The sequence below is a fragment of the Carcharodon carcharias genome, chromosome 30 (assembly GCF_017639515.1).
Source record: "Carcharodon carcharias isolate sCarCar2 chromosome 30, sCarCar2.pri, whole genome shotgun sequence".
In the NCBI taxonomy this organism is placed as follows: Eukaryota; Metazoa; Chordata; class Chondrichthyes; order Lamniformes; family Lamnidae; genus Carcharodon; species Carcharodon carcharias.
In genome coordinates, this window is record NC_054496.1 from 29,496,816 (window position 1) to 29,513,166 (window position 16,351).

The 16,351-nt window shown below is 50.7% G+C and overlaps 1 protein-coding gene across 4 annotated transcripts in view; it reads left to right on the forward strand.

Annotated features, from left to right (window-relative positions):
• LOC121271294 (cytochrome P450 4F22) overlaps nucleotides 1-16,351 on the forward strand; it is a 61,293-nt gene that overhangs the window by 4,420 nt on the left and 40,522 nt on the right. For 2 of the 4 annotated variants that reach the window (XM_041177177.1, XM_041177180.1), the window contains exon 2: nucleotides 10,390-10,600. In XM_041177177.1, the coding sequence (XP_041033111.1) occupies nucleotides 10,391-10,600 (210 nt within the window). In that variant the 5' untranslated portion in view covers nucleotide 10,390. Of the gene's footprint in view, nucleotides 1-6,280; nucleotides 6,369-10,389; nucleotides 10,601-11,802; nucleotides 11,948-16,351 lie in introns of those variants that run through there. The other 2 variants (XM_041177178.1, XM_041177179.1) reach the window with 2 other exon arrangements.

Consider the following 16,351-nt stretch of genomic DNA (forward strand, 5'->3'; position numbering starts at 1 on the left):
ACAGAAAACAGCAAGTTTATTTCTCCCTGGGATGTGGGCAATGCTAGCAAGGCCAGCCTTTGTCGCCCACCCTTAATCTGAGTGGCTTGCTCAGCCATTTCAGAGTCAACCACGTTGCTGTGGGTCTGGAGTCACATATAGGCCAGACCAGGTAAGGATGGCAGATTTCCTTCCCTAAAGGGAACCAAATGGCTTTTTACAACAATCGTTTCATGGTCACCATTACTGAGATTAGCTCTCAATTCCAGATTCATTAATTGAATTTAGAGACCAAAACGGTGGGATTTGAACCTATATCCCCAGACCATGAGCCTGAGACTTGGGATTACCAGCTCAGTAACATTACCACAACACCACCATCTCTCTGAGGTGTAATAGGTTGCTGTTTGCCAAACTGGAGGGTGGTAGACAATGGTGCTCAATGGTGGGTCAATGCGAGGACCACTGCCTTTTTTGATATATATATAAATTACTTTGTTTGTAGGCAGAGTAAACCTTCAAAATGGACTGCCACAGGACATAGATAGGCTAGCAGGTTGGGCGGACAAGTGGCAGATGGAAATTAATACGGAGAAGTGTGAGCTGATGCATTTTGGCAGAAGGATAGGGAGAGGCATCATAGATTAAGTGGCACAGTTGTAATCGTGTGAGAGGGACAAAGGGAGCTGGGAGTTCACATGCATTGACCTTTGAAGGTAGCAGCACATATTCAGACAGTGGTTAGCAAAACATCTGGGATCCTGGGCTTTATAAATAGAGGAATTGAGTAGAGAAGCAGGGAAGCTTTGCCGAACCTTCATAAAGCTCTAGTTAGGTGACAACTAGAGTGTTATGTTCACTTCTGGACACCACACTTTAGGAAGGACGTGAAGGCCCTTGAGGGGAGATTTACCTGAATGCTCCCTGGGTTGGGTGGTTTTAGCTGTCGGGTTAGTTTGGAGAAGCTGGGGCTGACTGCCTTGGAGCAAAGGGGACTGATAGGAAATTTAATAGAGGCGTACAAGATGATGACAGGTGGACAAGGTGAAGCTGTTCCCATTAGCTGATAGAAACAAGGACAAGTGGGCAGTGAGCGGTAATGACCTGGAACTCACGGCCCACAAGGGCAGTGGAAAGGGGAGACGATGAATGATTCCAAAAGGAAATTGGATGGGGCACTCGAGGGAGTAGAGCTGGGAATGGGACTAACTGGAGTGTTCTACAGGGAGCTGGCATGGACTCGAAGGGCTCAATGGCCTCCTTCTGTGCCTTAATCCCTGTTAAGGCGCCATGACCCTAAGAGGTCATAGAGAATGGGCGGAAAGGTATGTAATTTACGGCAAAAAGTGTGAAGTGATACATTCCGGTAGGGAGGATGAGGAGAGGTGATATAAAATGCAGGATACAATTCGAAGGTGGGCGCAGGAACAGAGAGAGACCTTGGGATGCAAATGTGACAGGCAGGTTGGGAAAGTTGTTAAAAAAGCTTATGGGGTCCAGAGCTTTGTAAATAGGGGAGAAAGATGGCAACAGCAAGAAAGTTTATAAAACACTGGAGTAATGCGGCCAGTCCCCGAGCACCACGCTTTAGGACAGTTGTGAACGGAGGGAGGATTCCCGAGAACGGGTCTGGAGACCAGGCACTTTTCAGTTACATGGATAGACTGGGGAAAGGTGGGGCCGCTCTGCTATGGGGAAGGGGGTCGAGACGAGCTCGAGATTTGACCGAGCTGCTCAAAATCATTAGGGGCCTGGACGGAGGAGCTCGGGACAAACTGTCCTCGTTGGCCGAAGGATTGAGAATCGGTGGGGGGGTTGGGGGGGGGAGCGCTGATTTTACCTGAACGGCAAAAGACGATGTGTGGGAAGACTATTTTCGCACAGCAGGCTGACTGACGTGGAAGTCACAGGGGGTAGGCAAGAAAGTAGAGGGCACAATCAGGTCAGCCATGGTCTTACCAAATGGCGGAGCAGGTTCGAGGGGCCGAATGGCCTCCTCCTGCCCCTGATGCCTACGTTTGTATGTTTGAGTGGATGGAGTCCAGAACATGCTGCCTGAGAGTGTGGTGGAGGCTTTTTAAAAGGGAAAAGGATAAGTGCTTGCAAGGGAAGGTCTGCAGGGCCACAGCGAGAGGACAGGGGTGGGGTTGGGGGAGGAGCTAAATTACCCTTGGAGAGAACCAGAATGGGCTCAATGGGCTGAGTGGCTCCTTCTGTGCTGTAACCATTCTCTGATTCTAACTGCAGACCCTTTCAGGAGCTCTGATAAGAGAGTTTAACACTGGCAGATAATGGCAGAGGCAGTGAGTGTCTGTCCAGATACGTAAGAAATGGAGAATATTGCTCTTTAAAACTACCAACTGGAACTTGCTGACAGTGGGCTATCAGTTCACTGCTAGTCTCAGTAATGTGTGGGCAGAGGAAGGAAGCAGCAGCGACAAGACATTCAGATATATCGGCCTTGAGTGCAGTGTCGATTTACCAGAGTGATACATGAACAGCAAGGGTTAAATTGCAAGGACCGATTACACAAGCTAACATTGTGTTCCCTGAAATTTAGTAGGTTAAGGGGTGATTTGATTGAAGTTTCCAAGATATTAAGCCGAACAGAATAGAGTTGGAGTCTGGAACGAACTTCCAGAAAGGGTGGTGGAGGCAGGTTCGATCGAGGTATTCAGAAGGGAATTGGGTTGCCACCTGAAAAGAACGTGCAGTGTTATGGGGATAAGGCAGGGTGGGGTGGGGTGAGACTAGGTAGAATGCTCTTTCAGAGTGTCTGTGCACACTCAATGGGCTGAATGGCTTCCTTCTGCACTGTAAAGACTCTGCGATACTGTGAAGAGACAGAATAGGGAAAGTTTATTTCTGGTGGTTGGGGAGTGGAACCCTCAGGGATATGGTCTAAAAATTAGAGGCAGACCTTTCAGAAGTGAAGTTAGGAAACACCTCGACACAGAGGGTGGTAGAGATCTGGAACTCTCTTCCGCAAATGGCAATTTGGGGGAGGCGGTGGAGCAGTGGTATTATCACTGAATGAGTATTGCTCAGTGTAATGCTCTGGGTTCAAATCCCACCATGGCAGATGGTGAAATTTGAATTCAATAAAAATCTGATGATGGCCATTGCCAATTGTAATAAAAACCCATCTGGTTCACTAACGTCCTTTAGGGAAGGAAATCAGCTGCCCTTACCTGGTCTGGTCTACATGTGACTCCAGACCCACAGCAATGTGGTTGACTCTTAAATGCCCTCTGAACAAGGGCAAGTCGGGATGGGCAATAACTGCTGGCCTAGCCAGCAATGCTCACATCCCATGAATGAATAATAAAGAAAAAATTGATACTGGATCAATTATTAATTTTAAATCTGAGATGAATAAATTTTTTGTTAACCATTAACCTAAGGTACTAAGGAATATGGGGCAAAGGTGGAAATATGGAATTAATAGATAGGGAGATCAACCCTGATGTCAGGAACAGGCTCAAGGGGTTACCTGGCTCCTATGTTTCACTCACTGCTGACTATAACCTTGTCTGATTAATTGTAGGAGACCCTAGTAGCCTGTGGGTTAAATTACACTGTCTAAAACTGCGGATCTGACCAGACCCAGTGTGGGATTTATTCGCTGGGGAGAGAAACCAGAAATAATGACTGAGCTGCTGTTGTGACTTGTTGGTCACGCTTGCACGCGTGTTGCAGGGTGACCGAGCTGTTGTGAGTCACGCTTGCACGCGTGTTGCAGGGTGACTGAGCTGTTGTGAGTCACGCTTGCACGCGTGTTGCAGGGTGACTGAGCTGTTGTGAGTCACGCTTGCACGCATGTTGCAGGGTGACCGAGCTGTTGTGAGTCATGCTTGCACGCGTGTTGCAGGGTGACTGAGCTGTTGTGAGTCACGCTTGCACGCGTGTTGCAGGGTGACCGAGCTGTGATGAGTCACACTTGCACGCTTGTTGCAGGGTGACCGAGCTGTGGTGAGTCACACTTGCACGCGTGTTGCAGGGTGACCGAGCTGTTGTGAGTCACACTTGCACGCGTGTTGCAGGGTGACCGAGCTGTTGTGAGTCACGCCTGCACGCGTGTTGCAGGGTGACCGAGCTGTGATGAGTCACACTTGCACGCTTGTTGCAGGGTGACCGAGCTGTGGTGAGTCACACTTGCACGCGTGTTGCAGGGTGACCGAGCTGTTGTGAGTCACACTTGCACGCGTGTTGCAGGGTGACCGAGCTGTTGTGAGTCACACTTGCACGCGTGTTGCAGGGTGACCGAGCTGTTGTGAGTCACACTTGCACGAGTGTTGCAGGGTGACCGAGCTGGTACTTTAGATAGAGTAGTTCTGCAGACACTTCTTAGGTGTAGCACATTGTGTTTATTTACAAGGTACTCAGCATGTGTGTTTCTACACTAAACTCTATCTAAGTACTCCTGCTGCTCACTTGCAGACAACTGACTTCCAACTAACTACTAACTAATTACAGAGTTAGTTCCCACTACTCCACTGTTGGCTATACAAATTCTTAAAAGTATACAACACATTAGATAAAACCATAGATACCACATCTGCCTGGGATCGAGGGGCTGGGTGTGAGGGCCCATGGGGACTGCAGGAGGCTGTAGGGGGGGTTGTAGACCGGCTGGGTGTGAGGGCCCATGGGGACTGCAGGAGGCTGTAGGGGGGGTTGTAGACCGGCTGGGTGTGAGGGCCCATGGGGACTGCAGGAGGCTGTAGGGGGGGTTGTAGACCGGCTGGGTGTGAGGCCCATGGGGACTGCAGGAGGCTGTAGGGGGGGTTGTAGACCGGCTGGGTGTGAGGCCCATGGGGACTGCAGGAGGCTGTAGGGGGGGTTGTAGACCGGCTGGGTGTGAGGCCCATGGGGACTGCAGGAGGCTGTAGGGGGGAGTTGTAGACCGGCTGGGTGTGAGGGCCCATGTGGACTGCAGGAGGCTGTAGGGGGGGTTCCACACTCCAGGACTCCTGATAGCGGCAGAATCCCACAGTAAGTTGCAGCTCGAGGGGTCTCTGCACATATGGCTGTATCCTGAATGAGCCATGCTCCCTGCAGAGGCTGATTCACTATGTAAATAATCAGCACATGATGAAGGCTCAAGTGGGTGAACAGGGAGGTTAGAGACATGTCAACTGAATCATTGAATCCACTGCAGATGTTTAGCAGCTGTCTTGCTTTTCTGCCACCTTTTATTTCTTGATTGATCAAGAAGAAGGGTCAAGGTCAGACTGCAAGTCAGGACTGGGTGTGGGAACAATGTCTGGGGTGCCCCTCTCTGATGCTGATAGGCTCGTGTCCTCCCCTCCCACTAACTAATGATGGACACGAGGAGTCCACAGGGGTTAAACTCAATTTCCACCCCCTCCAGCTAAATATCAAGTTTCAAAACCCAAACCTGACCCCTGCAATGTCAGACCCATTCTGCCCCCAAACCCGAGACCCATCCCCCTCCGAACCCCAGACCATCTCCCCAACACCCCCAAATCCAGGCACAACACCCCAGACCCACCGACCCTCCCTCCCCCAAACCACAGAGCCATCCAGGCTGAGTGCCCCCGCCCCCTACCCCGTTTCTAAGAGGTAGGGCAGATAGTGGAGGGAGGCAATGACAAACAAGCAGCCAACACTGAAAACACAGCCCCTCAGCACTTCAGCCCAGACACAGGCTACTACTACCTGGTCAGTGTGGACCTGTGCATCGAATGACATTGCATTTACAGCAGACAAACAGGCCACTCAGCCCAGCTAGTCCATTCTGGTGTTTAAGCTCCACACAAGCCTCCTCGCACCTTGCGTAGTCTCACCCACTCTTTCTTTCTCCCTCCTGTTCTGATCTAGCTTCCTCTTAAATGCATCGAAACTATTCGCCTCAGCTATGGCACTTTGTGACAAGTTCCACATTCTAACTGTTCTCTGGTGAACAGATTTCCCTTGAATTCCCTGTTTGATTTAACAGTGACTATCTTGTCTTTATGACTCCTCTTTTTGGTTTCCCCAGTAACAGGGGTGGGGGGGTGCATTTTCTCTATGTCCACCCCATCGAGCGGCTTCACCGAGACCTCGGTCAGATCACCTCTCCGTCTCCTCCCCTTGGCCTGTTCCATCTTTCCCTGATAGTTGGAACCGCTCTGTTCTGATGCCATCCCTGAAAACCCTCCTTTGAGCCTTTGCGAGTGCCACGCTTATCTTTCTTAGTGATCGGGACTGTGCACAGTGTGTGCAGTTCTGCAATTACCCTGTTTGGTCATATTCTGCAAATGAGGAAGTGTCCCTTTAATTAGTTTAGAATTGATAAGGAAGTGTGACAACCTGATGGGTATGACTGTGCAAGCACTCTCCCAGTCAGCTCACTGAGGCTGCGACAGTTAAACTGCAGTAAATGTGTAAGTTGATTTCTGTTTTTAACCCTGACGTCTCATTCCCTACAGTCACGCCCTGTGTTAGACGTGTTTTTATTCCTTCATGGGGTGTGGGTGTCGCTGGCCAGACCAGCATTTATTGCCCATCCCTAATTGCCCCTTGAGAAGGTGGTGGTGAGCTGCCTTCTTGAACCGCTGCAGTCCATGTGATGTAGGTACACCCACAGTGCTGTTAGGGAGGGAGCTCCAGGATTTTGACCCAGTGACAGTGAAGCAGCGGCCGTTGTATTTCCAATCGGGATGGGGAGTGACTTGGAGAGGGGAGCTTGCAGGTGGTAATGTCAGAGCATAAGGAGCACGAGCAGGAGTAGGCCATTCAGCCCTTCGAGCCTGCTCTGCCATTCAGTCAGATCACTGCTGATCTTCTACTTTGGCACTATTTTCCTGCATTATCCCCATTTCCCTTGATGTTTTTAATATGTAGAAATCTATCGATCTCGGTCTTGAACATACTCAGTGGCTGAGCCTCCACAGACCTCCGGAGCAGAGAGTTCCAAAGACTCACCACCCTCTGAGTGAAGAAATTCATCTCAGTCCTAAATGGCCTGCCCCTTATTCTGAGACTGTGTCCTCTGGTTCTAGACCCCCCCCCCACCGCCCCGAAGCCTCCCCACACCAGCCAGGGAAACATCCTTCTTGCCTCTACCCTGTCGAGCTCTGTAAGAATTTTGTGTGCTTGAATGAGATCACCTCTCGTTCTTCTAAATTCCAGAGAATAAAGGCCCAGCCTATTTGGCCTTTCCTTACTGGGCAATCCCTCCATCCCAGGAATTAGCCTGGTGAATCTGCTGCCCCTGCCCCTCTAGGTGATAGTGTTGGCAGGTTTGGAAGGCATTGTCAAAGGAGCTTGTCAATAAGGCCGATTTAACCACCAACCCCATCCTCCTCCTCTACAGCTCTGTGAGGCTGAATCAGATTGCTCTCAACCGGGTTGCCATATTTGGACGGGAGATGAGCTCGCTATTGCATATTCGCACCAGGGCTAAAGCTGCCCTAACTGCTAAAACCCCCGTAACGTCGCCCGACCTCACCCCTGCCAAGCCTCACCCGCTGCTGAAACCCTCATTCCTGCCTTTGTTGCCTCTAGATTGACTATTCCAACGCGATCTGGGCCCACCTCCCACACTGTACTCCGTGTAAATTCAGCTCATCTTAAACTCCGTCGCCTGGGTCCCAGCTCGAACCAAGCCCCATTCACCCATCACCCCTGTGCCCACTGACCCACACTGGCTCCTGGTCCGGCAATGTCTCAATTCTAAAATTCCCACGCTGCGTTTGGCAGCGTTCATTCAGAAACAGAGTACTGCGTGTGCTGGAAATCTGAAATAAAAACTGAAAATGCTGGAAATACTCAGCAGGTCAGGCAGAGCTTGTGGAGAGAGAAAGAGAGCTGATGTTTCACCGTTCGTCAGAACAATCTATCTCCCTGGATGTTGACTGACCCGCTGTGTATTTCCAGCATTTTCTGCTCCGTTCCCCCCTTCCCTATTTCTGTAACCTCCTCCCTCCAGCTCGACAACCATCTGAGAGATATCTGTACTTCTCTAATTCTGGCCTTTGGCGTATCCCTGATTTTAATCCCTCAGCCCTTGGTGCCGTGCCTTCAGCTCCCATGCATCCTGAGCCTCAGAATTCCCTCCCTAAACCTGTCCCCACTTTCTGCCTCTCTATCCTCCTTTAAGATGCTCCTTAAAACCCACCTCTTTGACCGAGCTCTTGTGACTGATGATAATGTCCCTTCGTGTGACTTTGTGTGAAGCTGGTCTGATGAAGGTTCCTGTGAAGTGCCTTGGGGCATTTTTCGGAGAGGCACTGTTTAAGCACAAATTGATGAGTGTGCACAGGTTTTTTTCTCTGATCATTGTGGCCTTGGCAGAGTACGTAACAGGGACGTTTTCAGGTTGGCAAGCTGTGACTTGTGGGGCGCTGCAAGGAGCGGTGCTGTGTTTCTATCAGGATCGAGATGGACAAAGAAGGGTCTTTATAAAGAGCCTTGAAAACTGGGTGAATGTACCGCCAATGGAGATGACCCACGCCTCCAGGGCAGGATTAACATGGAGGTCCATGGCCCCCAATGCCCTCTTAGGACATGGCACCGAGAGGGGGAGGGAGGGCGGGGAGAGAGGGAGAGGGAGAGAGGGGGAGGGAGGGAGAGGGAGGAGGAGTGGGAAAAAAGAAAAAGAATGAAGAAGGATTGGTGCCTTAGTCACAGAGTAATATATCCAAATTTTCGGATGACACAAAGCTAGATGGGAATGCAGGCTAAGTGGATGATACAGAGGCTGCAAAAAGATATAGACGGGTTAAGTGAGTGAGCAACAAGATGGCGGATGGGGTGTAATGTGGGGAAGTGTGAGGTTAAGAGCGAGAATAGGAAGGCTGAGTATTTCTCAAAGGGTGCGCAACTTGTAAATGTTGATGTTCGGAGAGACTTGGGTGTGCTTATGTACGGAACACAGGAAGTTAGCATGTAGGTGCAAGCAATCAGGAGGGAAAATTGCCTTTATTGGAAGGGGATTAGAGGACAGGAATAAAGGAATCTTGCTCTGGCTGTACAGGGTTTTGGAGAGACCGCACCTGGAATATTGCATGCAGCTTTGGCCTCAATGTTTAAGGAAGGATATACTTGCATGAGAGGTGGTAAAATGAAGGTTGGTTCCTGGGATGAGGGGGCTGTAGTGTGATGAGAAACTGAATAACCTGGGTCTTTAGTCTCTGGAGTTTAGAAGAACGAGATGTACAAGATTCTGAAGGGGCTTGACAGGGTGGATGCTAAGAGATTGTTTCCCCTGGTTGGGGAGTCTAAAACACAGGAGCACAGTCTCAGGATCAGACTGAGATGAGGAGAAATGTCTTCACTCAAAGGGTTGTGAATCTTTGGAATTCTCTACCCCAGAGTGTAGTGGCTGCTGCATCATTGGCTCCATTGTTGAATACATTTAAGGCTGGGATACGAGGATTTTTGGTCTCTCAGGGAATTAAGGGAGATGTGGAGTGGGCAGGAAAATGGAGTTGGAGCCCAAGGTCAGTCATGTTTGCATTGAATGACGGAGCAGGTTGGACTGGCTGTGTGGTCTACTCCTGCTCCTATTACTTATGTTTCTGTAATTCGCTATGACTGAAGGAAGATGTTTAATCAGAACTTTTACCTGTCCTGTGTGTTAGGCATTGTCGACTAAAACTAAAGCATGTGGATAAAACCAGCTTGTGGCTGGTCAGAAATTCCTGCTGGGCATCATAGAATGGTCACAGCGCAGAAAGAGGCCATTGACCCATCCTGTCTGTGCTAGCTCTCTGCAGGAACAGCCCCCCTACCCTTCCATCCCACTCCCCCCTGCCTTTTCCCCTGCAATTTTTTCCTCTTGCGAATTCTCTCTCGAAGGCCTCAGTTGAATCTGCCTCCACCACACTTCCAGGCAGTGATTTCCGGACTCTTAAACTCTCACTGGGTTCAAAATGTTTCCCCTTATGTCTCCGTTGCTTCATTTTTGTTGCCAATCCCCTCACATCAGTGTCCCGGGTTCTCGACCCTTCCCCGAATGGGGGCAGTTTCTCCCTGCCGACTCGCGGTTTTGAACACTTCTGTCAAACCTCCTCTTATTCTCCAGCAGGAAAACGGCCCCGGCCTCTCCCATCGATCTGACTAGCTGCGGCCCCTCATCCCTGGAACTGATCTCGTGACTCTCTCCTCTCTGAAGCCTCCTTCTCTTTCCTAAAGCTGCCCAGAATTGGACACGATGCCCCTGCTGAGACCAACCAGTCCTCCCTCTTCACCCCCGCATCCCCCCCTCCTCCGCCCCACTATCACGAGCGGGTGTCGAATCCTCACTGAGGCCTCTCTGCCTCCCTTGACCTCCCGCGTTCACCGCGTGCGGTTCACGTAACGTACCTCAGGCTGACGGTGCCCGGACCGCTGGCGTGGCTGCTCTCCGCTGACCGATTCTCTCTCTCTCTCTCTCTCTCTCTCCCTCCCTTTCCCTGGCAGGATGTTGCCGCAGGTGGACCAAGTCGTGCTGGGCCGGAGTTCGATCCGGGCCTACCTGTGGTGCTTGGTTATCGCCCTGGCCCTGACCACCTTCGTCAAGGCCGCCCTCCACGTCCTCCAGCTGCTGAGGCGCTTCCGGGAAAATTCCAGGCGGCTGAAGTGCTTTGACAGCCCCCCGAGGCGGAGCTGGCTGATGGGGCACCTGGGGATGGTAGGAACGCCGATTGCGCGGTGCCCGCGGAACGAGCCAAACACGGCAGCGCGGAGACGCGTGAGGAATGACCAGTAATTAATCCGACAACATTTCCCCCCTTCCCTCTCCCCCCTCCCCCCACCCCGCAACCCCCCCCCCCCCGGTGGACGGAGTCACTCAGGAGCTGCAGCTCCTTCACCAGGACTCTCCCTCCCTGTAATGGCCCCTCCCGGCGAGGAGCCCCGGCCGGCAGGCCTGTGCCCGCGTTAGAGCCGTGTCTCCGGCCGGCGCCAGGAGCCAGCGGCTTCCCTGCTGGGATCCTGGGAACGACCCAAATATAAATCGGGAGTGGGCGGGGGGTGGGTGGGGGGCAGGGTGGGGGGTGGGGGGGCAATTGAGGGCAGTTCCGAGGTTCAGGTGAAGCGGTGGGGGGGGTAACTCATTCCGGGAAATAGTTCTGAGGAGGATGGGGTGGGGTGGGGTATGCGGGCAACACATCCCCGGGCCTTGCCCTGCCCTGCTTACCCCTCAGCGGGCGGCGCTTGTGCCCATCATCCAGCAGAGCTGGTCTCTGTTCAGACTCCAAGCACCAGATGAACTTACAGCTCCAACACCGGGCAGCAGCAGGAGGCTCGTGTGGGTGTGAAGAGGGAGAGAGAGAGAGAGAGAGAAGGATTTAGGGCCCGGTTAAATCCCGGGCCCAGGAGCTGGCTTTCCGTTCGCACTCTGCACCGTTCAGTGTGGAACTGTGAGGCCTGACACCCGCAGCCTTGACCCATCGTCTGCCTCGTGCCGAATTCGTTAAGTTAAGTCGGCTCCGCCCTCCATTGTTTGAACGCCTTTTCTTTTTTCCCGTCACTATGGAAATGGGGGCGCGGCGCTCCAGTTGTGTATTGTGAAGGCGGCTTCATCCAAACGTTCCCCCTCCTTGCTGGGGTGTAGCGGCTCCAGGTTGGGGAGAGGGGTGGGGGGCGGGGAGGTGGGGTAGAGGAGAGTGGGCGGAGGAGGTAGGGTGTGGGTAGGTGCCGTTCACTGTCGAGGTTCCTGCAGATCCTTCACAACCCCTGCTTTCAGAGCTCCCGTGTGTCTGGCTTATGCCTAGGCCACTCCTGCCCCTCTGTTAGTGTTTAGTTTGTTGTCTAATTATTTTGCCTTGCCTTCTGCTTCAGTCTGCCTCTGTGTGTAATGTGCCCTCTGTTTCTCCACTCCGCTGGGAGTAGGTCAATCCAGATGAGGAAGGAATGCGAAAGATGTCAGAGCTGGTTTTAACGTTCCCACTCAGCATGAAGACATGGCTTGGACCTGTTTTGCCCTTAATCTCGCTCTTTCACCCTGATTACATTAAGCCGGTTCTATTGGCTTCAGGTATTAAGTCAAATCTGGGGGCTGTTTAATCGTAATCATAGGAAGCTCTGTGGCTGGCATAAGCCCTGCCTCTGGACAGTTGACTTCCTACAGGTATTTCGAACACACAGTGCTCAAACTGTACCCCCGTGTGTCCAAGAAAATTACTACCAGGCTGCTTTCACTCCAGTTCCCAGCCAGTGTCAGGGGGATGAAGGAGAGCGGTTGGGCGGGACATACAGACCGAGACAGAGGAACTGAGACAGATTGAAAGTGCCGCTGTAGCAATGCTTTACTTGACTTGAAATTGAGACCTATGACAGGACCATTGAAAGTGTTAGTGCAGAAGGAGGATGTTCAGTCTGTCATGTCAGTGCCGGGGCTGCCAATCCACTAAGGTTTGGCCTGGAGATGCCAGGAATTGAAGGTCAGTCTCCGGGACACTGCTGTGTGCAACCCTGGAGACAAACCAGTTAAAAAAGATTTTTATTTCTGTTGTTTTCTTTGAACATTTCTCTTTACCTGGTATAAAAATATTGAAAATGGGGAGAAGGCTGCTTGGCTGACAATACAATTGGGTAGTGAGTCTTTTTGTTTTCCGATTGGCGCAGGAAGGCTCAAGGATGGACATGTTGGCCGACTACTGGCTGGAACATGGGGGTGGGGGGGTTTGGGGGGTCAAGTCTTGTGATGAAACCTCCAGGAATCCATTTAATCACAGTTGGCAACCCTTGCCTATGCTGTTGAGACTTAAACTAAGCAAGACGTGGCACTGTTTCTGAACCAGGATGAACGGTGGACTCAGGTTTTTAGAGTGATAATCGGCAAAGTTGGTGGGGGTGGGGGGAAGTTAGGTCATCAGCTCATCATCGGAACTGCCGCCGCTCTTCATAAGCATTGATTTCCACAGTGCGCTACCTTTGGATGGCAAGTTGGGACGTCTAATTCTGTGCTCTTTTCTGACTTATTCAGACATTATTAAGAGCTGAATTCCCCCCCCACCGGTTTCTCTGGAAGATGTTTATTTATTTTGCCTGTTCTTAGATGTTTAAGGAGGGTTTAATCATGGGTCAATGGGTGCCACCTTGGCATGTTGAATAATAAGAGGGAGTGAAGCCAGCTCCATGGACACGTTTTCCAGTTCCAAAGCGCTGGGTGTATGGGCCTCATCCATGGTCCATCTCAGGCCCTCAGTAGTTGACCAATTCTGCTTCCCACATCTAAAATGGCCGCCCTCACGCAGAATGGTTTCCATCGCAAGAGAGGCATCCGGTATTAGTGAGGAGGGACGTTCTCTTCAACCAGTTTGACCTTGCTTGAAGAACCTTCTTGTTTATCTTAACGCTCTTGCGACAGAACTTCAGTTGTGATGATAAAATGTGAATCAGGTCACATCCCTGGAGGAGTGGGGGTGTGGGGGGATGGATGGGTAACTCGCCAACAAGAGTTGACACGATCCCCTCCTCAATGTCGGAAAATGTCCCCCTGGATTATCCAAAAAGGCCGTTGGTTGACCAGGGTCCGTCTCAGTGTCTCTCCCAGTGTGACCCAGTCAAAGGTGAAAGGAGCTGGAGAAATAGAATCCTTTGAGGGGTGGAGTTTTAAGCGTGGTTGGAAAATGTTGGGATATTTGGTCATCCTGTCAAGCAGAAGAGGACGCGACCTTTCCCACCGATCCGGTGAATAAGGCCCCTTTGAAATATATTCAGGAAAACATTGAAGATTGAGTCAAAAGGCACAAACTGTGCGATCCACATGTGGCAGTGGGAGCACAAAGATCACATGGTGATGCGCATTGAACTGACTGTTGCAATGAGGTAGACAGAGAATAGCTCACACACTCTAGGCCCTCCACTAATTTTGCACATCTTCTTGTGGCTACAGATTCTTTACCTCCTGCATTAAGAGTGGTGTTCTCATCATAGCTGCTGCTTTTGCTCTCTGTTGAATGTTTACTGCTCTGCTGCCAATGACTTGTTGTGACAAAGCATTTTGTGAACTGTGTGCCACTAACAGCTTCACTGATGGAAGCAGGTTGACATCGGTAGCCTTTGGCTGGTGTCCACATCACTTCAATGGAATTCTGACCTTTGGTATGGTTTCCTATTCAGCAGGCTGAACTAGGAGCACTCGAGTCACAACACTGTACCTTAGCTCCAGGTTCCTGGTTGCTGCCACTGAGTCTGCCCCCCACCCCCTCCCTCCCGCCACCGCCCTCGCTCTCTCTCTCTCTCTTTTTCTCTCTTTTTCTCGCTCTCTCTCTCCCTCCCTTTCTATCTGCCCCTCCCCCTCTCTGTTCTCTCTCACTCCCTCTCTATCCTCGCTATCTTTCTGCCTCTCTCCCTGCACCTTTTGTCCTTAGTGTCTCTCTGCCTCTCTTCTCTGCCTCTCTCTCTCCTTTTTCTCTCTGCATTTCTACATCTCTCTCAATCTCCTCTTTCTAACTCACCATCATTTTTTCTTTGTCTTTCTTTCCCCTTTTCCCTCCTCCACTTTCTCTCCCTTTCTCCATCTCACTCCGTTTCTCTTTGTTTCTCCTTCTCCCCCATCTCTCCTGCTCCGCTCCCTCTCTCCCTCCCTCTCTCTCTCTCTCTCCCTCTCTCTCTCTCTCCCTCTCTCTCTCTGTGCTAAGGCAAATGGGTGAATTTAGTCTCAACCCACTGTGACCCCTCTGAGGGTTGAATCCATCACTATCTACCTCATTAACACTGCCGTTTGGATCTCTTTAACCGTCAGCCCTGAACCACAGTAATTCCACCCTGGAGGAACTCTTGTCTCTCCGTCCCCACTGATTTGAGATATTGTTTGGAGGCTGATTTCTCTGAGCTGCTCCTAATCTCTCACTTGGCAACCCTCCTGCTCCTCCCCCTGTAATCTCTCTCATCACAGTGCAAAATTGTCAGATGCATCGTGTCTACCTCACAGGAAGCTCCCCATGGCCTGTTGTCACCCGTCCATTCAGCAGCCTGACTTTTAAATAAGAAGTTTCCAAGTTTTAAAAATCCACCAAATTGCCTTTAACATTATTTTTAACCCTTTCCCCCACCCCCCCACCCCATTTATTTAGAATGTCCTGCCCTTCCCCCGCGCTCAGGTGCCATCGCTTAAAGAGGTGAAGCTTCAGAAAGCTCAAACTGAGCAACTCGAGGACTTAGGCCCCCAGCTGCAGATGGGTTTCGTTGCTCTTTTTTTGACATTCCTGTCAAATCAAACGCCCAGAGTTTTGAGGAATGAGTTGTTCTCAGGATGGAGCCAAAGTTCCAAACGTACTTCAGAAATATCCTTCATGACTTTTTGTCATTTGAAGGGCCCGGAGTTTTTAAACGCCTCTTTTTGAACATAGGGTTGGACTGCCACACTCGGGCCTACAGTGCAGGCTTTCTGACCGCCCTCCCTCTCTCACAGGGCCCTCTGTTGCAGGCCTCTGGTGACCACAAGAATGCAAATGATAGGAAAAAGTCTGGACAGAGAGAGACGGATTGTTCTCTGTGTAGTTCCCTCTCCTGGAGGGTCAATTGTTCCTTTTACAGTTATAAAAATGAGGTCGTTGGCACAAACCTAACTGTAAGATCCACACCTTCTGAGCACAAACATATTAGTTCACACAGGATCTCACATGTTTACTCTTTATACAGCACAAGCTGTATGTGTTTGACTCTATTAATAGCCAATATTCAGAAACCTGCAAAATCCCCAATTTGTTTTTAAACCTAAGTTTAGCGCACAGAAGGAGGCCACTTGGCCCAACATATCTCTGCCATCTCTTTGTAACAATAATCGAAAACCTAATTCCACTGTCCTGCCCTCTCCCCAGAGTCCTGTATCAATCCCAAACTAATCCTGCTGTTCACTGTCACTCTTCCTATAGCCCTGTATCGATCCCAGACTAATCCTACTGTTCACTGTCACTCTTCCTATAGCCCTGTATCGATCCCAAATATCCCAGTTCTCCACACTCTGCCCATAGCTCTGTATAGATCCCAAACTATTCCAACAGCCTCATTCTCTCCCCATATCCCTGTACTAATCCCAAACTAATCTCACTGCCCTGCTCTTTCCCCATAGACCTGTATCAATCCCAAACTAATCCCACTGCCCCACTCTCTCCCCATATCCCTGTATCAATCCCAAACCAAACCCACTGCCCCGCTCTCTCCCCATAGCCCTGTATCAATCCCAAACTAATCCCGTTGTCCGGCTCTCTCCCCATAGCCCTGTATCAATCCCAAACTAATCCCACTCTCCCGCTCTCTCCCCATAGCCCTGTATCAATCCCAAACTAATCCCACTCTCACTTTTGCCATATTCCTGTATCTTCCTCTTCATCAATTATTTCCACGTTTTCCCTTAAAAGATGGAATGATTTTTGCCTTAGCCACTGCCTGTGACAAATCAGTTCATGCTCCAACAACCCTCTGTGGGAAG